This window comes from Bombyx mori, chromosome 13, assembly GCF_030269925.1.
Source record: "Bombyx mori chromosome 13, ASM3026992v2".
NCBI classification, from domain to species: domain Eukaryota; kingdom Metazoa; phylum Arthropoda; class Insecta; order Lepidoptera; family Bombycidae; genus Bombyx; species Bombyx mori.
Window position 1 is genome coordinate 9,620,968 of NC_085119.1, and position 27,085 is coordinate 9,648,052.

General features: G+C 38.8%; 1 protein-coding gene across 6 annotated transcripts in view; it reads left to right on the forward strand.

Moving 5' to 3' along the window:
- The window catches only part of LOC101746432 (teneurin-a), a 62,905-nt gene that overhangs the window by 4,996 nt on the left and 30,824 nt on the right, over positions 1-27,085 (forward strand). For 2 of the 6 annotated variants that reach the window (XM_012691829.4, XM_012691831.4), the window contains exons 2-4: positions 4,767-5,096; positions 15,577-15,636; positions 24,897-25,150. In XM_012691829.4, coding sequence (XP_012547283.2) covers positions 4,969-5,096; positions 15,577-15,636; positions 24,897-25,150 — 442 coding nt within the window. In that variant the 5' untranslated portion in view covers positions 4,767-4,968. Of the gene's footprint in view, positions 1-4,551; positions 5,097-15,576; positions 15,637-24,896; positions 25,151-27,085 lie in introns of those variants that run through there. The other 4 variants (XM_062671819.1, XM_062671820.1, XM_012691834.4 and 1 more) reach the window with 4 other exon arrangements.

Here is a 27,085-nt window from a genome sequence, read left to right on the forward strand (position 1 = left end):
AAGCGATAACACATTAAACTCGCACAACTACATATATTCGCAACAACATAAACAATGGAAAATCGAAATTAATGACTTTTAGTCGAAGCGTATTAAACTTCTCAGAAGATTGAACTAAAACTCCTGATTGTTGAACTCCTCGGGGCATCTATTAAATGGACAGGAATCGTTTCCCACAGCACCGCACTCGCCTCGTCACGGAATCAATATCGTCTTTTATCTTATGAACGTGCTCGACATACGCACACCATAACACCATCGGGAGCACACTGCGAAGCGCACACAGGGCTGCCACGTGAGAATAAAATGAATAAACACGAGGGCAGATAGCGTTAATTAATCGAAATTTCTTCGCTCTCGCACGTGTTTGTTCGCACGCTATCTAAAATTCGGGAGATTTAATTAAAGCCTACTCTTAACTCGAGATATTAGTTTTCTGTATTCAATTATAAAGAGCGTGACTCACATTTCTGTTTGACTATACATCGTGGGTACGCTAAACACCACTATTCTAGTCAAACAATTTTGGTGTAATTTCAAACTTTATTAGTATTCCAAAAAGTTCATTAATTACTATAACACAATAGAGAATTTAGATCAGACACACGTGCACTACAGTGAGCATATTGACGTTTTTATCGCACGAAAACCATTTGATTTTTACTCCAATTAAAATAGTTGAGTTTCTTTTTGTTATGCAGCCGCCTGACGGACGACGTTCGTTTGGGCCAGAAGCGAAGATTAATACGGTTCAAACGAACGGTCGCCGCTCGTTAATGTTAATGTAAATATAAACTGTGTAAAATGTATTTATTGGTCTTCAACTGCATCGTTGAAGAGCGCCATATAGCTCTTGAAACACAAACAATGCTCGTAATTGGAGCGTTTATACTACACTAGCTTTTGCCCGCGACTTCGTCCGCGTGGAATAGTTCACAAATAATGTTTTATTTTAGAACAAATTTGGTTAGCATAAAAAACGTTATAGTGAGCCAACCTTAACATATTCTGTCGCGGACTTTTTTTAGATCTTTTAAAGGGAAATGATTCTTTCATACATTACTTTAGCGAAACTTTAATCGTTTTCGCAACGCACGCAGTGGAAGCTCACAGAAGGAAAAAAACCCGATTTTGAAACATTATTTATTGGTGCTACGCCTGCGTTGGTCTTAGCGTGATGTTATATAGCCCATAGCCTTTCTCGATAAATGGGCTATCTAACACTGAAAGAATTTTTTAAAATCGGACCAGATTAGCGCGTTCAAACAAACAAAATTTTCAGCTTTATAATATTATGAATGCCGATAATGGTCATCAACAATATCGAGGTTTCATGCAAGATTGCGATTAAAACAGTCACGTTATAACGTGCCTTAAAATCGTGGATCACGTTAGGAGCACTTCTTGGTTCAACTACATACATAATATAATAGACTATGGGAAAACTCTGCAGTGACACACCACGCACCATTTTCTATTTACATACTTTTTATGCACCGACGGCTATAGCAAACACACTATCGTTCGAGATCTATACATAACGATTTTAAGATAATTATGAGATTCCGTTACACAAAATAACTCAGAAACAATTTTCCAACTCAGCAAGTCAGTAAACTAAAATATTTTACCAAACAATAGTTTTCCAAATCTAAAATAAATCAATTAATTAGGTACGATTTCATATATTTAAGTAAAGCCATTCAAAGAACAGTTAAAGAAGTATTTCAATGATCAAATTCATTAAATACATCTAGGTCGAATTAGTTTTATAGAATTCTAAATTAGATAACTTCAAGTTCGCGACGTTATTATCTTTATTCAAATCGACCGCGACAAGTTTGTCTTTAGAAAAAGTTTAAGCGCCCGAAGATTCGGCGTAAATTCACTTCGTAACTGTCTCAATCGTCACTGCTCGAGAAATACAAAACAAAGTTTAGTCACCGGGGCTTCAGGATTCCCTAATGTTTGTCAAAACATACTTAAACCCGTCAGGAGGCGCTTAAATCAATTTATTATAAAGGTACTAGAAGACACGTCTTCGACATCGCACATGTTTACCCGCGTGTAAGTATGTAAATCTTGCATACGTTGCTTCTTGAAAAAGCCGTATGGAAAACTGTAAGCTTCTTTTATATTCTTATTCCTTATCCTTGCGGGATAATTCGGGCCCATAGGACAGGTTTTACATAATTTTACCGAAGCCTTTTCTATCGAAATGACGTATTCGCCGAATATTTTTACGTTATTTTATTGGTCACACGAAACCGAGCTTGCCGAATTAATAAACATTCAATAAATCAAAAAAGAAATAATACAATTTTCGCGATCATAAATATAAAGTTGTTCGGAGGGCAAAGAATTTTAAAATCGTTTGTAGAACATAAAGGGAAGCGGGCGTGCGGTTGTAGCTGTTTGTTCGCAAGGGTAACTAACAATCAGACGGATACACGCAAAGTACTATGATCGACCAGTCTCCATGATGTTTTTGAAGGGATATCTAACCGGTTTTATAACAGCCGCGCGCACGACTGTAATTTCCTTTAGAGGTAAATGTAATATTTCGAAGAAAAAAAATACCTCCTCCTCGCGTCGTTTTCCTCATTACTGAGGGTCGAGACTACCCCGCTGCATCAGTTTCTCCCGTACGATTTCCCTCCATCTGCTGCGATCCTTAGCTTCATGAAGGGCATTGTGGAAGTTGATGTTTAGAGAAGATCGTATTTGGTCCGACTCGTTTGGGACGTTTGCCATCTACCTTTCCTGTCACCATCAGCTGTTCTAGATTGTGAACAGATTGTGAAAAAAATACAATAACCATGAAAAGTTCCATACGTACAAAAAAGGAACTTAAAAACAATGTTTTTTATGGTATGGATTTATATGAGGGCATATCGTTACACATACTCGTAATAGCCGTCGCATAACGGATGAAATAGTATGATCAGTAAGAACTGCCTATATCTTATCATTGACAGTAATTTAGTCGAACGAACCGACCAGCTCTGTCTGACCCGAACCCTCGTCTTTCCTATAAATGTATCGATTAGACATTTATAATACTTTCTTAACTGAAGTTCAATTATAATGGGCTTATATTAACGGCCGTCTGGTGTAGTGGTAAGTGACATGGTCACTACACAAGGGGGTCGCGGGTTCGAATCCCGCCAAGGGAAGATATTTGTATGATAAATATAAATGTCTTTTCCAGGGTTATGGATGTATATTAAATATATTATGTATGTGTATAATAAAAATCTTACATTTATTTCCCTTATCTGGTACCTGTAACACAAGTTCTTTACGAACTTATCACGGGACCAGTTAACGTGGCGTGATTGTTAGTAAATATTTATTTATTATTATTTGTTATTATTATTCACCATTCGATCCATGCGAAACGCGTATTTGTAATACAGTATACTAATATTGCAGTTGATAAAAAGAAAGTGTAATCATTGGTTATTCTTTTACTGGTACAGCGTAGTGTAAGGCCTAGCAGGCTGGTACCACCACTCTGTCTACTTTTGCAGCGAAGCAGCCATGCAGTCCGGTTTGAAGGTTAGGAGAGCCATTATACTCCACAATTGAGACTTAGACCTCATGTCTCAAAGTGAAGGCCAGTATTCACGTTGTGATTTCTGAAGGTTTCGGTAATCATTTAATAGTAGTATCCGGTAACTACATGGGCGGTAAGCGCATTCACCGGTCTATGTAATAAAAAAATGTGAGCCGTCACGGGACGCCTGTCAGATATGAAACATCGACATTATTTTGTAAAAGTAATATATTATGCAGAAAAGAACAGATTGTGATAGGAACTAAATATGTCATAATGATAAAATAAAATATTACGACAAAATAATTTGTTTTCAAGTAAAACACAGGCTATGCGTACTGTAGTAAACAACACTGTATACACTACGGAGTATACACTATAGGTATCCGAGCTCAGTGTAGCGAAAGAGATGGTTTTATGCCGGATCGAGTGGGAGAGAATCGCACAGTCGATTGCGCATGGCGACGCGTCCCCACGGCATGCGTCGCCACGCCAGAAATCGGTTTTACGTGCGGTTATAGATGTTTCACATAAAAAAATACGATGTGATTAAGTTTAACGTTAAAATTTTGTACAGTACATAATTATATACAATTATTAAGAACGTAGTCGTTGTTAAAGAAATCGAAATATTCAAAATTAATGTAACTAAAAGTTTCCTGAAATGTTATTGTTAAGACATTTATTGTAAATAAATACGTTTGATCTGATAAAGCTTAATCGCTTTATCAATGATTCTTCAGTCGTAACAAAATTGAATGAAAAGTAATATTCAACAATGCGGCGACATACAAAAGGCCTCTTTAGAATTCTGTACAGAACTGTTTCTATTCACACTCTAACACCGTTGAAACTGACGAAAATACAAAAGGGAATCTAACCACATCTCTGCATGTTGCGCACCGGCGCGGCGGCGTGTACTCTGTAGTAGAATTTTTTTTCTGTTAAGTTGCATCAGGTCCGTTGTATTATTCTTCGCGTATGGTTCACATATTTTTTTTGTAGAATCTAATAACTCCACAAGCTTTCGACGGCGCGGGCGCAAAAAAAGTTTGAAGCTCAAAGCGAGCGAGGGTCGGGGCGAGGGCCGTTAGTCAGATGAAGTCACCGACGACAGACGGTCACGTGCAAACGGAAAGCTTAAGTAAGCTCTCGCGTTCCAAGCTTACTTTCTTACGTCACATTCATATTTGTTTATATGTTTCAGTTCGAAATTTAAATTTTAAAAATGTGCAACCTACCATGAATGTTAGTAACAATTAGATACAAACTGATTTTGTCTTTAATTTTCGTTATGTTCACGAACGATTAAAATGTGTAAAATTATGTGAGTGAGAAAAACGATAGTGAAATGATGTACCTTAGAAGTGTGTTGATTTAGCGTAGTGAAGTGAACTTTATAAGTCAGGATGACAATGAAATCGCTGAAGTACAGTGAGCGCGAGGACATGATGGAGGGGTTCAGCCCCGTTCCACCTCCACTACCTCGTCGACAACCAGTACGAAATATATACGCTGAGCCCTTCGTAGACCCTAGGTAAGTAATAACCCTCGGCTACCTTCTCTAACATCGTGCAGGTAAGTTTACTAATACCTAACCTTATTGTATAATATATAATTGAATTTATGATCGAATCCTAGTAATGCGATTTAATTTAAGCTACACATAATATCTATTTTATATTTATTCGAAAAAGCTTCGAAGGTTTTACTAATCATAGTCTCCTTTTAACGGCAAATAATATAATACAAAAGCGCATGACAAAGTTGTGAAAAACAGTTAATTTACAAAAATGTTGCATAAGTTTGACGCAAATCAGTCATGAGTCAATATAATTGAACCTCATGCCTCAAGGTGGGTGGCGAAACATACGTTGTGATATCTATCGGATCCAGTAACCACTTAATAGTAGGTGGGCCTGAGTTTATCTTTGCTAGATAGTAAGAGCGTGACGAAAGAAAACAAATCTGAAACTCAAAATAATATAAAACACTTTAGTACGTCCTATAACAGTCGCACATAAATTATATTCTTTTTGATAAAGCCGACTTCACCGAAAGCTCACTGCTCCATAGATGACTATAAAAAGTGACAAGTTAAGATTTATATTAACACCTTATCGAACAAGAAACAATTATCTGAATAATAAAATTTATGTTCGATTAATTAACTAGTGGTGATTGTAAAAATGATTTTTTTTAAATCAAAAGTAATAATAGCTCAACAAAGAACATATTTTTCATTATACCAAGTATAGGTCTGTGAGTTGTTACCCTTTTCGACACACCCCTAATATTCGCTGTTCAAATTAATAATAAAGAGCCCGAAGCCTGAAAATATCCAATTCATACAACGGTACATACGTATAAACACGGACCGCACTGAACCCTAAAGACCACAGAACATTATTAAAGTATGGCACTACACAAAACTAATTCTGTTGCTCTTATTCGGGTTCTCCTTTGGGATTTGGTTCGGAATTCTGATAAGAAATTTCCCATTTCAAACGTTTCGTTGAGTAAGGGACACGGAACAGCATGCAAACGATATGTGCCTGCTAATGGCCTGTACTGATCCGCACCGGAAGTTAGACTCTACGTGCACGTTAATAAAACACATTTTATAAATAAGGCACGCTCTAGACATGCAGTAAAGATGAGCAGTTAGTGCCACCTGTGACACCCCAATTTTCATTCAACATAGTTTTAATAGATTCCAATGCAAAATTATGTAACTTTTTCAATAACATTCTTAAGAAAAACTCTGCAAATTTTCCAAAGAAAAATTTAAAATGATTTAAATTATTAAATATGAAAATTAATCTTATTAAAAATAACAGCTGCTTATTCGCATAACTATTGGTCTAGTCAATATATGCATGTACGTATGTATGTCTTCATCCCGCCCCCTTCAAGAGCAGCTGTGTTCAAAGTTTCAAAGGATATTGTTTAAATAATTTCTAGATATTATGTTGGAAAGCACAGGTTTACCTGGTTATTTAAATATAAAATTACAAATAAGAATAAAATAATAATTCAATACGTGCGATGTGACCAATGAATGTGTTAAAAGGAATTATTTTTGTAAAAAACAAATTTTGTTTTATAATTGGCTGTATGATATCTGTCGGCTTAGAATAGTGCCAATCGATTTCAACCTGTAGGTATCGTAAAAGATGAGGCTATGGGAATCACCGAAGAATGGACAGCAGCATCCTCTGAACATAATACTGGTGGTAGGACCTCTTATGACTCCGCACGGGTAGGTACCACCGCCCTGCCTATTTCTGCCGTGAAGCAGTAATGCGTTTCGGTTTGAAGGTTGGAGCAGCCGTTGTAACTATACTGAGACCTTAGAACTTATATCTCAAGGTGAGTGGCGCATTTATGTTGTAGATATCTATGGGCTCCAGTAACCACTTAACATCAGGTGAACTGTGAGCTCGTCCACACATCTAAGCAATAAAAAAAAACTGGTAGGCATTTAGTTGGGTTAATTTTACGTAGACAAAGGTGGGTACCATCGTCCTGCCAGTCTACCGCGAGGTAGTCATGAGATTTGAAGGATTGGGACAGTCGGTGCAACTGAGATTTCAGACTCATGTCTCGACGTGTGTGGTGGCATTCACTTTGTAATATCCATGGGCTCCAGTAATCACTTTACTGATTGTGTGTTGATCTAAGCAATAAAAAGAAAATAAATATCAAGTTCCAACTATAAGTTTTTGCTGTAATCAACATAAGTTTGACTTACTTTCTTGCAATTGATCTTTACTGGTGGTAGGACCTCTTCTGAGTCCGCACGGGTAAGTACTACCACCCTGCCAGTTCCAGCAGTGAAGCAGTTTTGGTTTGAAAGGTGGGGCAGCCGTTGTAACTGTGCGGAGACCTTAGAGCTCATATCTTAAGGTGGGTGGCGCATTTACGTTGTGGATGTCTATGGGCTCCAGTAACCACTTAACACCAGGTGGGCGGTGAGCTCGTCCACCTATCTGTGCAATAAAAAAACAAAAAATGAATTTGCATAAACAATACAATTGCTATTTAAGTGCAAAAGAAATCAAAAGTCAGAACTGTTGTTGAAGATGAAAACATTTAAGGACTTCGTAATTTCCCTTAGATATCGACTTTTTATTACATTTTACCTATATATCTTCACGGTGACATTGATTTATTTACATATTAATTGTACCTTTCCATTAGTATGTATGTGTTTTATTTGTACATGAAACATAAAAAAAAATTTCTATGTATATTTTCATTGCAATTATATCACTAATATATACAGATGGACGTTTTGTTACTTTCACTACAAAAATTACAATACACAATGGCATGAGATGGAAAAAATTCAACAGAAGTCCTTTTTATCGTGTGTTAACTCTGGATACAAAATGTAATTTCCTTTACAATGTGTTAACAAGGGCCAAACGAAACAAGGCAAACCATAATATGATGGTTAAGTGCACGCAACATTGGTGGACAGATAGCATCGCGAGGCGCCCCTCGGTAACTTACCACTAGATTGTCGACGACTCACCGCCACGCTTCGAGAAGGAAATTAATCACAATAGACAATAAAAAAACCAGACAACTATTCATTCTATTAAAAAAAAACACGATGTAGATGACCGAAACATTAAACAACTCAAGTGAAACAAAAATTTTCATCAAACTTATTGATCATATTAACAAAAATAGCTGCTTATCTGATGGGCATAGAGCCCGTCTGCTCATTTATGCTAAATAATCCGTAATGGATTAAAGTATAAAATGAACAAAAACACATACAGAATACATGAAACATGTAATATACAAAGTTAAGATATGTAAAAATTAATACAAAAAATCTGTGGTGTCGTGGGATACCGGATAGGAACGAAGATCCTTATTATAAAAATATTAATTTTAAGTTCTATTCGAGGCATAAAGAAAATAATTTTCCGGGTATACATTTTTTATTATCATTATTTATTGATAAAAAAAACTACTTTACAAAGTTATCAACTTAATTTTATTCACAATGATTTATTTTTTTTTTTTTTTTTTTTTTTTATTGCCTTTGTAGGCAGACGGGCATACGGCCCACCTGATGGTGAGTGGTTACCGTCGCCCATGGACTTCAGCAATGCCAGGGGCAGAGCCAAGCCGCTGCCTACCGCTTAATACTCTCCATAAGCCTCGTTTGAAGAAGGACATGTCATAGCGCTCGGGAAACACCGTGGAGGGGAGCTCATTCCATAGCCGGATGGTACGTGGCAAAAAAGATCTCTGGAAACGCACTGTGGATGACCGCAGTGGCTCCAGGTAGTATGGATGAACTCTACTCCGGTGGCGGGCGGTGCGATGGTAAAAACGAGATGCTGGTATCATCTCGAACAATTCCTCAGAGCACTCCCCATGGAACATACGGTACAAAATACAGAGGGAACCGAAGTCCCTCCGCAGACCCAGAGGCTCCAAACGATCCGAGAGAATGGGATTATCGACAATCCGAACGGCCCTCCTCTGTATGGAGTCAAATGGAAGAAGCTGGTATTTGGGAGCCCCGGCCCAGAGATGGGAGCAGTACTCCACGCGAGGCCGGACTTGTGCTTTATAAAGCAAAAGTCTTTGTCCGGGCGTGAAGTACCGCTTCGCTCTGTTGAGGACTCCCAGCATTTTGGACGCCAACTTGGCTTTGCCTTCCAAATGACTCCGAAACTGGACATCGCTCGAAATGTCGACCCCAAGTATCCCGATACTCTCGGAAGGTTGCAGGGATACTCCTTGGAATTGCGGCGCCATGACAAAGGGGTCCTTCTTCGCAGTGAACGCGCAAACTTGTGTCTTTATCGGGTTGAATTGAACCAAGTTCAATTCACCCCATTCGGAGACTCGCCCCAGAGAGTTCTCCACTTCAGACACAAGTTTTGATCGTCTCTCTTGCACCACGCTCCGAGAGAGACTCTGATGGCCGATATATCGCGCATCCCCCGTGCTATCATCTGCATAGCAATGCATGCCATCAATAGACAGCATGTCATTGATATACAGGATGAAAAGCGTGGGGGAGAGCACCGAACCTTGTGGAACGCCAGCGTTAATGGTCATGGTATCAGAACAGTCACCGTCTACAACGACCGTGATGCTCCGCCCATCCAAAAAGCTAGCGATCCACTTGCAGAGACCCTCGGGGATTCCGTAAGATGGTAACTTCGATAGAAGTGCCCTATGCCAGACCCTGTCGAAGGCCTTCGCGATATCAAGGCTCACAGCAAGAGCCTCGCCCTTGCTCTCCAAGGCTTCAGCCCACCTGTGAGTAAGGTATACAAGAAGATCGCCAGCTGAGCGACCGTGACGGAAACCGTACTGTCGGTCACTGATCAGCTGGCGATCTTCAAGATACTTCAGGAGTTGTGTATTTATAATTCGCTCCATCACCTTGGAAAGCAAGGAAGTTATCGCGATAGGCCTGTAGCTCGATGGGTCCGACCGGTCACCCTTCTTGGGGATAGGGTGGACGTGGGCGGTCTTCCATGAAGACGGAACCCTGTTAGTGCAATAAGAGAGGCGATACAAACGCGTTAGCGCAGGTGTCAGCTCAGGGGCGCACGTTTTCAAAACCACTGCGGGGATGCCGTCTGGCCCACTCGACTTATGGACGTCCAGGAGTCGGAGCTCCCGCCTGACTGCACACTGTGTGAAGCAGATATCTGGCAGGGAGCTATCACACCGGGGGATGTTCGGTGGTGTGGCACCCCCGTCGTCCACAGTCGAGTTCGAGGCGAAGAGTTTGACCAGAAGGTCAGCCTTCTCTTTCGCGCTGTGGGCCAGATTGTCATCGGACTTGCGCAGTGGTGGGAGACTAGACCTGCAGAAGTTTCCTTCTGCAGCTTTGGCGAGCGACCAAAAAGCACGGCTCCCGGAGGGATAGCTCTTCAATCGCTCGCCAACTCTAGCGACGTGCTCCGACTTCGCCTTGGCAATTACCTTCTTGTAGGACCTGGAAGCGGCGTTATATTTCCGCCTTTCCCCTGAGATGTTAGGATCCCGACGTCTCCTGGCATTATCCCATGCCACGTATGCGGACCGCTTGAGGCGTGCAGCATCCCTGCTGGCATTGTTATACCAGGGTCTGCTGCGACCCCCAACGGGCACTTCAGAGGAGGGAATAAACAATTCCATCCCCTGGAGCACCACGTCTTTAAGACGGTCCGTACAGACGTCAGGATCAGCAGAGGAAAAGCAGAACCGCCCCCATGGGTAGGATGCGTAAAATTCACGCAATCCATCCCAATCTGCTGACATATACCGCCAAACTCTTCGATACCTGGTCGTCGTTCGACGATCAGGACGAGAGAGTGGTACGGCAGCACGAATAAGGCAGTGATCAGACGATCCAAGCGGAGCGTCGACCACCACACTGTATCCGGCCGGATCTGTGGTCAGCAGAAGGTCCAACAAAGAAGGCTCGTGCCCCTCGATATCTGGGACACGGGTGGGCTGTGTTACCAGCTGGGAGAAGCCGTAGGCCAAGGCGAAATCGTAGGCAGTCCGACCCGGGAGGTCAGTGGTTCTGGATCCCAACCACTCTTGGTGGTGAGCGTTAAAGTCTCCAAGAACCACCACCTCCGCAGATGGGTACTGCTCAAGCACGCGGTTAGTCCCCTCTTGCACATGCTCAAACAGAGCTGAACCTGCATCACTGCTGTGGGACCTGTACAGGCACGCGTAGATTCGGCTACGGCCCCCATGATCTACGCGCAGCCACAAGAGGGACAGGTCCCGTTGTTCGAGGCCCCGAAGACGGCGACAACAGACATCAGCCCGGACGAATACGCAGACCCCGGCTTTACGCAGGAAGTTGTGCTCCAATACGTAGCCGGGGTATTCAAGGTATGAGGTATCATCCGGAGCAGATATCTGCGTCTCCGTTAAAAAAAGCAGGGCAGGCTGCGCCGTCTCAAGGTGGTGGTGTACGGCGTCAAGGTTGCTATGTAGGCCCCTGACATTGCTGAAATCCACATTAAATGTGGAATGGGGGACCGCCTGTGAAACCCTTTTCTTTTTTTTTGTCGTCTTCATGATTCTTTAGTTTTCGGAGAGTAGGATAAGGAGAGGTAGGATGTTGGAGGTGAGATCGAGGCAACACCTGAATGAAGCGCGGAACATAGTACGTGCTCGACCACGGGTTGCGTGAGAGACTGACGCAGGGCATGGAAGGGCCCCCAGTCCACTCTGCGTGCGATCGCCGGGATCCACTCCGGTCTCCGACTCCGGCACGACGACCGCACGACAGGATTTTACACCGGTTGGCGGGACAGCTTCCCGGGGCGGAGTTTAGTAGAGACACCCGGGTTCAGGTCCCCTACTGACCGGCGGGCGGCAGCGGGTACCGTTTCACTGGGTCTCCCTATACCCCCGTCAAACAATCACGCCCCGTGAGTTCGCACGCACGTCTGCTCCGCAAGTTCCAGTCGTCACCAAGACTCAACCCCAACAAGGAAGGGGAAAGGGAAGGGATAGAACTGGCTCTCCAACCCACACGCCGGAACACAGCTAGGCTATTTGGCGGCGGACTCTAGTTGGAGGGTGGTCGCCAGCCAGTCGGACTAGGTCCTACCACCGGTTATGTTTTCGGCTCCCGTTTAGCACCACCCAGGGGTCACTTGTAGGGAATCGCGGGTTAAACCTACGGAAGCGGGAAGCACCAACCCCCAAAAATATATAATAAAAATATGTAATTTTTTGTACGTTATTACAAATTTAAGTAGTACACTGTATGCATTACTAATTTGTACATTATTACAAAGTTAAGTCGTACACTGTGTGCATTACTAATAAAAATCTTACGTTACGGACGTTTTTCCGGTATCCCTCCGCATCGTCCCATAAGGACCTTCGTTCCAAAAAAAATTGTTACTGTCGTACAAACGTGACTTCTCAAAGATTCTATAATTAATAGCTTCGCGTAAACAGAACGTTAAATGCGTATTATATTTGCGAAGACACGATCGCCGAATTGCTCTAGGAGTTTCAAACTTCCGGCAAATATTTGGGCATACATGGTGCCGGGAAGTTCGCTCGAGCAAGAAATGATTTTCATACGATCCCGGACAGCGCAAACACAATTCACCCATCAAACTCCTACACAAACTTACAACTTAGTTAATAGCGTTCAGATAATGCAAACGTAACCCATTCAATACACCGATTCCCCTTATTCAAATTTTCAACATCGCATCGCTACTAAATTCGAACTGTCCATACAACCATGAACTAATTGATTTATATAGGTATTTCTCAACATACAAGAAACAGATACGATTCCGAATAAAGGGTTTGTTTGAACTCACGTTCTTTGATTGTATTATGTGTTTATAGCTTCAGCTTCAATTGGCTCAGACTCGCTGCATTTAGTCCAATACACCGCGATTCAACTTATTATTAAATAATACGAATGGAAGCTTGCTTTTTGAATAATGTATTTATTTCCAAAATGCCTATTTACAGGTAAGTATTAAGATTACATTTGCAATTGAATATTATGTTGAATATACGTTGATTAGCTAACCATTTGCATTAAATTTAAAACTTTTTTTCATTTACAACTCATTCAATTTCATAATGTTTAAAGTTAGGAATTAAATAATTTAAAAACTTCTATATCAAGTCAATGTTTACAGAATTTTATTCTCAACTGGTTCTATATTTAGTTAACTGAAATTATCCTTAAAATTTTAACGTGGCAGCTCTTCAAACCTTTTACGAATCCATTACTGAGCACAGTGATCGATTGTTTATAGAGAGTCGAGCAGCGTTTTATTAATAGTTTGTATAATTAGAGGAAACGCCCCATCAAACCAGCACCGTATGTCGGTGACTCCTTGCTATGAAAGGGGCACTGAATACTCATCGGTAGCGGTCGCTTCAAACCAATCGCTACCCAACGCAGGAAGTTCAATTATCTTCCTTTGAGTTTAATACATAATGTCGACACAATCATTTCATTAAAATGAATCTTGCAGATTCAATCATTCATAATTGGCTCAATCGACGAGACCAATTATTTTGTCTTTTAATAACATGAATTTGAAGTCATAATGAAATTATAATTCACGACAATGATGCATCCAAGTATACACTTTAGTAGTCTAATATAAATTCTTGTTATTGAGCTATTTAAAATACCAAAATGTTCAAAAATCAATTAGGAAAATAATAATACAAACGCTATTCTTAGACTTTTCGTCATCTATTATTTAAAACCTCACCAAATCTTATCGTAGAATGACGTTCCGTTTCGAACAAAGGATTACACAGGATCGTCTGTGCGACAACTCAGTCACCCAGTCAGATATAAATCTTTTATGGTGACATCGATCGACAGCCAGCATTCTTAAAGTACCCTCACATAATCTTCTGTCGCCGTCTGTCTTCCCCACAACTAATCTATCCTTTCGTTTGTAAACAAACCACTTTTGGTTTGAATAATATACTGGTTGAGGTGAGACATGAATACAATAGCAAGACTGTAATAGTTTCCGTTTTGAATAAGAGATGCCTATTGTCTCCGGCAGATATTGATTGAGTTCGTTCGTCTATGTATGACGACAAATTCTGTGCTCCGAAATTCGTTTCCTGTTGTAAATGTGACAACGTAATATTTTCATTAATAATTCTTTTGATTTTCAAATTAAAAAATAATTTGATACACTTAACGCGTCGTAATATTGATCAGTTCAGAGAACGCATTGATTGACGCAACGTCTAATAATAGAATTTTCTATTTCGTCATCTGTAAAGACAGTGCATGCTGGATCAGTGACACGGACTGTATCAGGGAGATCAGCGTCAACGGGTCTGACTATTTCCGTGGCACATTCTCGTCGCACACCGGACGCATATCCAGAATAGGAGTATTTCTGCTTAACCCATTTCAAAATAAATAAGCCGTTGTGCTTGTTCGAATAAATACAAGCCACACTTTGACACTGCTTCCTATAAATAAACGCAATGAATAGACGGCTCGCGTTCCTGCAGTAATATGTAATGTCGACATTTCCTCGGGTAGATTTATTTCTATCCTTATTTGAATATTTTATAATGTAGATGGACGAACTGTCTCATTACTTAGGAATGAAGTAAACATCCATACTTACTATATAATTTTATGAATGTGATAGGGTTTTTGTTTGTGTGTTTTTGTTGTATTTCTTTCGCGTCGAAACGAAGCAATGGATTGATTGACACTAATTTTGAAAAGTCGTAGTATTAGGTCAATAGAGGCTACCTTTTATCCCGAAATAAAATCTCATTCCCACTGGAAACCTCAATGACAGTTTCTTAGATCACGCAGGCGAAGCCAGGAGTAATAGTTGACCATATAAATAAATTTTAAATAATAACATAAGTTTTGAATGCACATTTTCTTTTGAGCAATTTTATTTTAAATAGATGCATTTATAATAATTAAAAAAAAAGTATAAATCACCATACAGAATAGGAACAAAATTAAGAAAATTAGCTTACTAACATTAGTTCTTACTTAAATAGCAGACATAATAAAGTTAATATAGAGATAGAATAGCATATTTTTGGTGAAAGTCTACAGAATAACAGACCACACACGGGGTGGCTCCATTTGTCAGAGTTCGTATGCTCCACGCGAGATAACAAACGTACCCGCGGCTCTCAGCTGCACTTATCTAAACACTTAACGCGAGCCATATACAAACAAAGCTGCCCCTCACTCATTTTTTACTTCGAAACGTCTTTTTTACCCTGCAGGCTTCACAGAACTGCATGCTTTGCGTGCCAAGTGCCTTTGTTTGTCCGGAAATATATGCATTTAGTTTGCACGTTCATTTAATGATGACACTTTACTATTTGAAAAGTAAATTTAACCAATTAATGTGTATTCTTTTTAAACAACACTGTTTAAAAACACTAAAAAAAAACATTTAACGGAACACGACAAGCGTCCAGAAAGTTCCAACAAAATCTTTCTAATAACAGTTTTGGTCTTGTCCAAGGTACACGTCACCGGGCGTGACTAACGAATGGCTCGCCCTACAGACCCTAAATTCTGAGTCGTAAGTATCAGTGACGCGACAGCGGAGCCCAGTGTCTACGGAGGCTGCCGAACATTACCATAACTCTCGTCGTACCGTTCCCGTAATTAGAAACACCACTAACACGGAACACTCGAAACACATTAATCCTTTTTGATTCGGTAGGGTTAATGTACCGGGCGTGTACCGTACGACTTAACTAGCTGTGGGACGCTGATCCTTATACTCTCCACCGGTACATTACTTATAAAATAAATGTTCCGAGACCACTTTGACTGACAAATCACGAAGCAATGTCCCCGCGTGGGCGATTCGGAATGACGATTCTCTGGAAATATTCATATAAATTACCTAAATAGCAATCGCGTGTAACGTTGGTAGCTTATATATTAGCAATAAATATTCTAAATAAGGCTATTTCATCTTCGAGAACCGGTCACACTGGGCATGTCTAAACATCGTTATTTTCTTATGAATGAAAATGAAAGTAATTAATTCAAACTTCTCAATTAACGGGTAAAAAGATTTATTTTATATTTTTAATCAGGAAGTCTCGTTTTATTTCGGCCACACTGAAACAAACTATTGATGTACACTTTATTCAAATGCGAACATTGCTTGTTTACATCATCACCATCAGCTATAGAACTTGAATTGATTAACAATATGTGTTAGATTTTTTAAATGTTTTGGAAAAAGAAAAATAGAATATTTTAATTTCGTTACATTCCACTTGAAACTTATTGAGATATACATTATACTTAATCCATCCGTTGTAGTGGCATCCTCTGCTTAATTACCTTCTCCTTTCAAAATTATTTCTATCGCGACCCTAATTTTATTGCATTTACCTATTATGGGTAGAGCGGTGAGTACCGCCATGCTATTCGTATCTGTCGCGTACCATTCGGTCTCACAGCCAAACTATACTGCCACTGTGGCTTCTATCTCGATTAACAAAATAAGCGGTGGTATTCATTTCATGATGTCTACTACTTCGGGTGACCACACACTACAGTAACGTCTATCCACCTAATTCAACAAAAAGTTCTCACTCTCGCAGCATATCATTGCTAGTCTAATAAATTCCATAACTATAACTAAAACTGTATAAATCTATAATAAATTCTACGAGTACCTGAGTTATTGATATTGTTCAAAGAAATTCTTGTATTCGTATCTCTCGAATAGCGATAATCATAAAACGAATCATCGCATCAATCACGGAAAATCATTCAAATACACATAAATTTCGAATTTTTTATGAATAAAATGCTCTTAACCTATTCAGCATACCTAAACTTAAAAATTATAAGCTATAGTCACAACAGAAATATACTGAAATCGTGAATATTGTTCATGCCTATTTAACTCTCCACTCTATAGTTTATGTTGACCATAAAGTTGAATATATTATTACTACGACAGCGAACACTTTTTTTCTTAAATGTTGTAATCATAGTTGAATGTTTAATGAGCTTTGTAGATATTTTTATGAAGTGAAAAGAGATTCAACTCATTTCGTTCACTTTTAGTTTGTTTAACGAAATTACTTTCTTAAAAGGAAAGACGAATGACTATACTTGATTATTTCATCAAGTAATGTAAATCATTTTTAAATGATTATAACATTTAATGAATATTTGAAACTGTATACACAAAGTATTGAAATGGAAGATATCGGCTGACGTGCAAAGTCTTCGACCTGAAGTGGCGGGAGCCGCGGGTTTCGCCCGTCGATGTACTTCTTCGATTGTGGGTATTTAAAATATTAACTCACTAAAATAGCTCCTAAATCCTAATTTCCTAAGTGACATGAAATGTCTTCCTCCTCCTAAAAAGGTAAGTAGCAACTTGGTAAACCTTGGATACGGCCCTTGATTAGTGGTAAGACTGTTTTCACCGTTTATTTCTTTTCAAAACAACGAAAAACAGAACAACAGAACCGGTTTGTATTCTCACAAAGTCTAAATGCCAAGCTCATTCATACATACCGAACTAACGTTACAGCCATTAGACAAGTAAATACTCCTATGTGCTGGTAAATTACTTTGCAATTCAATGCAGCCAGTGCAAGGAAATGAATGACCCTTATCGACCGGACTAGTGGACTGTGAAGCATTAAGTTCCTATCAAGTAAATGTATTTTGAACTATCTCTCGATCATAAAATTAACAACTGCATTTTATTTTAGTTTCTAAATTGAATTTAGAAGATTACAAATGGTATATTTCTTTAAAAAGAAACTAATCTTTTTCATTTGCGACTTATCGTAGTCCTTAACTGGTACGGTAACCCACACTCAACACAACGTGAAATCGGCTGCCTATCTTAAGACATAAGGTCTAAATTAGAATTTCATGGGAACGGCCAGGACACCCTTCATACCGAACCGATGACTGCGTCGTGGCTAAATTAAGCAGACCAGTGACATCGACAAGTGCGGGACCAAAATGCCCTGCGCCAACCAAGAATTACGCAATTTTAGAAACTGTACGGGTTTTATTTTATTACATGATGTTTTCCGATGAATTGGAACGTACAAACGATAACGATATGTTATATTATAATAAATAAACGATTGTCGTCTTCATAAAATGCATTGGATACAATCACATATGAATTAAATCGAAAATTGAAACCCACTGTACTTAATTTATGAATCATTTACCATGCTGAAATCCTTTAGTAAATATTATAAACCATGTGACGGTTTATGACCAAAAAATGTAGATGAGACAAAATGACAATTCCGGTGTAATGTATGCAGAGGGTTTGATCGCGCAATAGCAAATCCCCTATTATAGCATCGGCCATGTTGTATAACAATTTCATGCCATAGACAATCTATAGTAATATCGCTAGCATTGAAGTTTTTTTTTTTCGAATTTAAAAATATGTAATAACGCTACTGGTAACAGTGGCACCAATTATTTCCCCCTGTTTCATTGCTGCAATTTATTCGACTACTTTGTATTTATTGCTTTAACGACCTGCGGTGTGTCCTTTATTCTCATGCCTGAATAATGAAGATGTCCAATTTTGGCATTTATAAAATGAAGTAAAGACGTTCAGTGCTGTTTAGTCCAATAGATCAAATTGAAGGAAATTCCCTTAATCAATAGCTATGAACTCAAAGTTATTTGTCTTTCATTAGACTCAGATCGGAAATTCGGTAATGGATCCTCATTTGTATCTTCCTCTGTTTAAATAATGGCATCAAGCGATCCTCACGCTTCGTAGCTGCCCAAAACAAATATAATTAGTGAGACATTGTCCCCACGTTTCTGTGCATATAAGTTCTTCTGAACTTCAATTTTTATCTACTTTTATAACTTGGCTCAGCGTTAAAAGTACACAAGAGAATTGAAGTTCAGCTCGAGTTTTCTTTAAAAATAATTGACTTGTTTTAAAATATAAGACAATTGATGAAATAAGGAGATGCACACCTCACATTTTAAGGCAGCTGTAATTTTCTGAATTAAACGTATAATATCTCTATATATAAAAATGAATTGCTGTTCGTTTGTCTCGCTAAAACTCGAGAACAGCTGGACCGATTTGGCTAATTTTGGTCTTGAATTATTCGTGGAAGTCCAGAGAAGGTTTAAAAGGTAGATAAATATGAAAATTTTGTTTTTCCTTTGATGTGTTCCCGTCGGACGGATTCCTTATGTTTGTTTTAAGTTTATTTTATACAAAAGTTTAGGTCTTTTATTTATCGATTAAGGCACTACGAAGTCTGCCGGGTCAGCTAGTATGAAATAAAAACCGTCAAATTGCCGATGAAATAGGTCAGCTTTAATACGAGTGATTATGGGAACACAGCGTCCTACATTCATTTGTCTATAACTCATATAAGCACATGTATCCCACACTCACATATGCTGTTGTGTACTTATTCTGTCGGAAGACTGGCTTCTTTAGACAGAAGCCACACGAATGGGTACCTAAAATCGAACACAATCCATTATCGAAGGAGGCAGGGGTGGAATGCGATAAAAAATTTCAATCAGGCAACCGCCGAAAAATATTTATTTACAATGTAACCCGAGGCAGCAGACGGGAGGACAATATTGTGGAACGATACGCGAGAGGCGCCCGCGGCGTAGGCGCGAGCCTTCCGCCTCTTTGTGCGGCCGACTGTCGAAATAATATTGAACTCGGGATGAAATACGAGCGTCTACGAAGGGATATGCTTCGTGCCAAAACTGTTTTGCCGTTCAGCTGAAAAATACCGATCACTCAGTAGTCACAAAAGTGACTGTGCCTTCAGCGTGGAACCTACGAAGCGATACGTAGATAAAAGCCCAATAGATATTGGCAATTTTCTTGTTTTACTATTATCACCGAAAGCAAAAAAGCCGACGGCCCATCGTATATGATTAACACAGAAGTTGACAATGCGCTTCCAATTCCAAATAGACAGACACAGAGACCAAATGAATACTACTTTGAAACTTTATAGTCAAAATATTAACTTTAATGAGATTTAATAAATCTTTTAAATTCATGATACATATAACTTAAGATTTTCCGACGCTCCTCTTTTCGCTTTAGCGATAGTTATAGACTTGATACGAATAAAATCTAAGCGCACTTTATAACCGGGGGTCATTAACCTATTACCCAAGCATTTCTAATACTAATAAAGGACTAAATAACATAGTTAGTTATAGACCCCACCACAATTGCATTCGGTAAGCTGATCTACGGCATAAAAAGTGAACACTGCTGGAAATATGTACATATATTCCATTTTCAAAAAAAAATCACACAGATCAGCTCAAATCAATACATAATACTAAAAATACATTTTATTTCTAATATTGCGTATTTCTATTTTAAATAAACTAATACAAATATTCCTCATAAAACTTGGTTTTCGTGTTAAATTGAAATGTCGCCACTAACGTCGCTTGGTATATTTCGAGGAAAATTATTTACGCTAAATATAACCGAGTGGGCACGTACTTATATTTACAAGTCGCTAGTCGCGAGTGTAGCTCTCATTCATGAATCAACTTCAGTATTACCTAACCTAACCATCGTACGACACGATACGACCAAAACAAACTGCACGCTAACCTATGAAAGTTATTAATAAATGTTGCGAGTTCAATGAAACCTATAATGAGCTTCGATCTCAGTAAAATCTAGTATTTACATAAACTACTACAGGAATTACAGTAATATATTCTCTAAATAACCTATTAAGATCGTATTTAATATCTAAAAAGAATTTCATGATCATATTAACATTATGATAATTGTATTTGATGTAATTATATACTCGGTCAGTAAACATAGTATAATATATAACAACATTCTCTTTCTTATAATTTAACAACCAATGGTGGAATGGGCATGAAGTGTAATAAGTAAATAATAAAATTAAAATGTTTCATTTTTTCCATTTAATTCAGTCTGCAACAGAAGTATAAGATAATCGATTCAAATTATACCCGGAATGTCTAAAGGACGATACCCATTTAAAATGCAATCTTGACAAATGTTTTTAATTAATCCGTCGGGTGTGATTGGCGTCGTATAAAACAGCTATTTAAGTGAACAGATTCCGGGCGTGGCGGTCTGCCGACCCGGAGAGATGTATGGCCATCACACATGCGTGTATACAGATTTCTGTTTATATGAAAACTAGAATAAATCAGCCTCCCAATGATTTCCTTACCGCTAACTAAGTTTATTTCAGTCGAACACGACTGTAGGTGATAATTCAATTGATTTTTTTTTTTAATACGAAAATCGTTTACCGAGGGCGGAAATTGGCGAAGCGAGGCAAGGCTATTGTTACACAGTTCGTTTTAAATTGGGGAACTTTCCTGAATTTACACCCATGACTTGGTATAAGAGGGTGACCGGCGGAGAATTCCGTGCTCGAAACGTTTTAACGTTTTCCATATTTTGTTTCCGAGTTTTACAATTTTCTGTTGCACAATTTAAAGAAGGAACTTTTCTTTCATCATTTAATCAATAATCATTCAATAATCCGAGTGGACATTATACTGTTAGCCTGTTCTTATATATGGCAGCGAAAAAGGGCGGCAAACGTGCATACCATTCAAGTTGCTGAAATGAAGATGCTGAGGTGGATGTGCGGCGTGACTAGGCTCGATAAAATCCGCAACGAGTATGTGCGTGCAAGTCTAGGTGTACGGGACATCGCCGACAAGATGCAGGAGAGTAGGCTGAGATGGTATGGTCACGTGAAAAGGAAGCCACCTGACTACGTCGGAAATTTGGCGCTACTGCTCGACCCTTGCTTGGGCAGACCCAAGATAAGGTGGAGGGACGTAGTGCTGAAGGACAAGAGAGAATGCAATGTTGCTGACGAGGATGTCGAAGACAGAGCGAAGTGGAGGAGTAAAGTCAGGAAAGCTGACCCCACCACCATGTGGGATAAATAGCTGGGAAGAGAGAGAAGAGAGAGAGATATTATACTGTTAGACTACGTGTATACATTTATGCTCAACACGTGTACTACAATGCAATCCTCTTAGAGATGGTCACCCGCATTGAATTCTTTTACATTATGAACGTTTCTTTGTTCTACATAAAATTCAACCTACACGGCAATTACTCCGAAGATACGACTGAATAAATTGAATCAATTTAGTATTAATACAAAATGTTTTTCATTCAAACGAAAGCCGATAGGATCTCTCAACCGTTTTAAGAACCCTCGCGTTATGGAACGTATATACACTCTACAAATCAACAATAAATAAATTAAAACAACTTTGTAGGTTTCTCGGCCTAAGTTATGATTATGTTTATTATTTATATTCGCTTTCTAGATGTGGCTTCGTTAGTGTGGACCACACTTTCTCATAAGATTTTCCAAGCGTTAGTGATGTAAGCGTACTAAAAAACTTTTTTTAACATATACCGTCACAGTTCAACAATAATTTTGTCCAAAATATGTAAAAAATGTTTAAGCTTTCCTCCTTTATCTATCTAATTAAATATAAAAACCGCATTAAAATAACTAGCGTCGCTTAGAAGAAATAAACGGAGAAACAGACAGAGGATATATTTTTGGGAATATTTATTTTATTATTATACAGTAAATGTATTTATAAAAATTATTTTACTGTTCGGATAAAACGGGTATTACGTGTAACTAACTAAATGCAAAATTTTTGGGGAAATATCATTATTTCGTATTATATGAACAGTTTAGGGAAATTAAGAATGTCTGACTTGTCCATCTTCATTAATTCCGAAGAAGTCAATCGTTTTAGACCGAAGTTTTGTGATGTCCTACGAAGACAATTTTCAAGGACACAATCCAATAAAAGTAAATCGCTGTCCGATCCATTCCCGCACGACCGTGCAAGATAAATGGACGGTATGTAGCAGGCGCGACGAAGAAGGCGCGCTCTCACGGCCCGTGCTTGTCTCGTTCTTTTTTTCCTTCTGGTTTCCGAGTTACAGGTCGAAGCCATCCGCTCCGGGACTATGATAGTGACCGTTGCACGCGCAATTACTACGATAAAAAAAAATCATTCGACAGCAGCGAACAACGATTAACGATCTCGGCTACCTGCCAATGTTTTTGTTAGTGCTTGTTCCCTTTACATTTTCTGTGTGACCGTTATATTTACATTTCCGTTCGAACAACGTTTTCACATCGATATTAAAAGATGAAGTATCACGGCCCGGATAAGTGTAATTTAACGTTTGTTGGCTCGTCGTGGTTCGTCTCGTGTTAATTAGACACGGGCTCGCGCAACGCAACACCTTTGCTCATTATTTACCGCTTCATTAAGAGCTCTCTCACGAAAAACGTCTGTCAAAATCTTTCCAAACGTCGACGCGTCGTCCGTCCACGACGTCGACGGCTTGAAAAATCGCTGTATTGTCTTACAATAATGTTGTCATCAGCCCCGTTAATTGTGTAAAACAAAGCCGTCACTCCCCTTCCTTCAATTTAATTTATTCTAAAGCTCTATTTTAATGCCACAATATGTACTAAACAGGCATTACTTTCTATAGAAAAACCGATATAAACTGACTGTATTGCACAATATTTGATTACACTACACCGCACAATTTCTTCCGACAAAGATAAAATGTGAGCCCTCATTTTCGTAACGCGCTCAATACGTTTTGGCCGGTAATGGTGCTTACATGAGATTACAAACAATAAAATCCATCATCATCACGATGATGGATTTAAAAATTCAATTTTGTGTACAGCTATAAAACGCCGATCTAATCGGTGTTGGATATCAGGTTATGAGCACCCACATACATCGGTAACCGGCAGCGAAACTTTACCTACTATTGCAACATGTACATACATAAATAATAAAATAGCACAGGCAGTTATAATATTATGCATTATGCACAAAAAAAGAGAATACTTTTATATTAACAGCAAAGGAATGAACATTTAAATGAGTCAGAATATAACTTTTTTCCTGTAAGTTCAAAGTGAAATGAAATATACAAAGAAGCCGGACATTTTAAAAGCCACTTAAGGGCAAAGCCTGCGTGCCCGGGCATTGTGATTTCTGTACACGTTTTAATGAATTCGTCCTTCCTCGGAGCGTTTCTCGGGCTCCTCGGCCGCCATTCAAAAGAAAATTACAGTAGAAAGCCTCCTCGAAACAAACCCTTTAAGAGTCACGCTTGGTTCTCGCTGAGCTCCAATTATTTCAAGTCAGTTTTTGCGGGACGTTCATTTCTTTGTGCAAGATATAATTTAATGGCGTCAGTTGGCTAGCGTTGAGCTGCCGATGCACCATATGTTCTCTGGCCTTTAAAATTTCGTCCTGACACTCAAGTTCGAATAACTGATTAATGTTCTTCGGGGCGGACGTATATAAACGCCCCGATCATCGTTTTTTGTCGGAATCCCCGCTAATGATATGTTCTGATTGTCTTCATGGGTTCGTAATAAAAGGCTGGCCATATGGTGCCTCGCATTGATTCGCTTCGCCAGCGATTAGATTTATTTAATTATAAAAACACATGACGCGGACTTGAAATTTTTGTGGAAACTTAGAAGAGAGTCTATTTTGTGTGAATAAAAACACGCTTACCATTATTACTATCCGCTGTCAATACGAAGAAATTTATTAACCATTCACGACACTGACGAGGAAAACGAAGAAAGTTCTATTTGTGTGTGTGTGTTTTTTTTTTACTCTAACGAATATAAAAATATTGTTGTTATTGATAATGACCCAGTCACTCCGCGTACTTAAAAAATTGTTTATGACGAAAATGCTAATTTCATTTTTCCGTTGCAGATTGGGCGGCGCCGCGATGTCGAGCGGCATGGGTGGTGGGACTTTAGGCAGCGGACACTGTCAGCTAGCGAACCAGCCTCTGGTAATGCCGGTGTTTCCGCTACGGGCGAGCCAGCCGAGTCCTGTTCCTGTGTATTCTCCGTCTCGCTTTCACATAGACAAGAGATGTCAGCATCGATGCACGTGGAAGTGCCTCGCGATAGCCATGATCTGCTTATGCGTCATACTTGCAGCGATGCTTGCCTACTTTATAGGTGAGTATTTTAATGACCATTAATAATGATGAACCATAAAATCAATATACTCACAAGTCTCATTTAAAATTAACATAACACAGTTTAGTGTATTCAAGGGTAAAGGACGATTTGTGGATACTATTTTGCACGTAGACAATATTAAGGACAGGGTATGGATACATTACCGCTTAAATTTATAATCCAAAAAAAGAACTATTTCCAATGTTACCGTTTTTTATATCTTACACTATCTTCAAAAGATCATTGAGAAAGTCATAATAAAGACAAAGTCTTAATACATTGTATCATCGATTAATAACATTGAATTTTTTGTTTTACTGATATATCTTTGTTCATAAAAACACAGCGGGTGTTCTGAGCTCTCGTTAGTCGTTTTGGTTAAGATAGTATTTTTATGAACTCCCTTGGAATGCCGATTAAAATTTTCATAACATTATTTCTTTCAATCCATTAAGCTTGGTGAGTCAAGCTCGTTTGGGCCATGCTGGAGACAAAAGTTTTATAAAATATTTAATTGTAATTGAAATAACGGCAACATGACAAGTTGGTCTTTCAGACCAATCACCATACTTAATATTTTTCTCTAACGTACATATCTTACCAATCAGAATACGGAATGAATATGTTAGAGGAAGTCTGAAAGTGGCACCTGTGACAGAGAAGCTGAGAAGTGCGCGTTTGGGATGGTGTGGACATGTGATGAGACGAAATGAAAATGAGGTAGGTCAGAGAATATTAACTATGAATGTGGAAGGATATAGAGGAAGAAGTAGACTTAAGAAGAAATGGATGGATTGCGTGAAAGACGACATGAATAAGAGGGGAGTGAGCGAAGAAATGGTATATGATAGAAGAGTATAGAAGGAGAAATCATATTGCACCGACCCCAGGTGACTGGGAGAAGGCTGAATAATGATGAATGATGATGATGTAGGTACATATCTGGCCAATGAACGTTGATACGCGGAACGATAACTCGCATCGATTAAACATTTGTTTATTCAGCAAAATAATCGAACCGAACAAGCGAAATCGTTCAGAGAAAATTTCATCGAATTTATTTCAAATCTTGAAAATCATTACTCTGCATCCCTTTTATCCTTGGTTTAAGCCTTGTCGTGCCCCGAGCAGTGGATTCTCTCCAATTAAGGCGCAGCTCTAGTTTTGTGATTGGAAGCCAAGAGGTTAGCCTTCGAGCTATGTAGGATTATAGAACCCTGCAAGGATTCCATTCAATACGAAAAATATCAGCAATGAGTTTTCCACAACGTTTATATTTGCAGAGTATAATTAAAATGAATATCGCTTTATCCTTTGTTGCAATCGAGGTATTGAGCTATAGAACTAATCGCATGTACTGAAAATTACTTTTAATACTGTTTTTCCAGTCATCCACTACCAACTCCGATGATAAATCTGTACGAACAAGACCTTTTTACTTTTCTAAGTTAATCTTATTCTTTTGCGTGCTCATTGAATTAGACAAAGTATCACATGTAAGCAGTTCCCTTCTAGAAACCGACGGGAATAAACTAATAGCCTGAATAAATGAAGAATAATAATTTTTTTTTTAGCTGACATAAATTCGTAGATACTTTGTGGACCCGTAACATAATGTGAACACAGCTGATATGCACTCACCGCGTTCCGCTGTTGATTTTTACTTTGTCCTACATTTCACGCAAGTCAATAAAATATTATTAAAATGTAAATTTTCGATATGTGTCCGTTTTCAAACGGGAAAAATCATCACATCAAAATTCAATAACGATAAGACGATAAATTGTTGAAATCTACATCGCGCATAGAAATGTTTGGATTAAGCATTGTCGTTTCGGCCAAATCAGACATCTACCATTAGTCTTTTACTATTCATTGTTTGAATCTCACGAGCTTTCACAGCGAGCCTCATAAAAAAAAACTAAACAAACA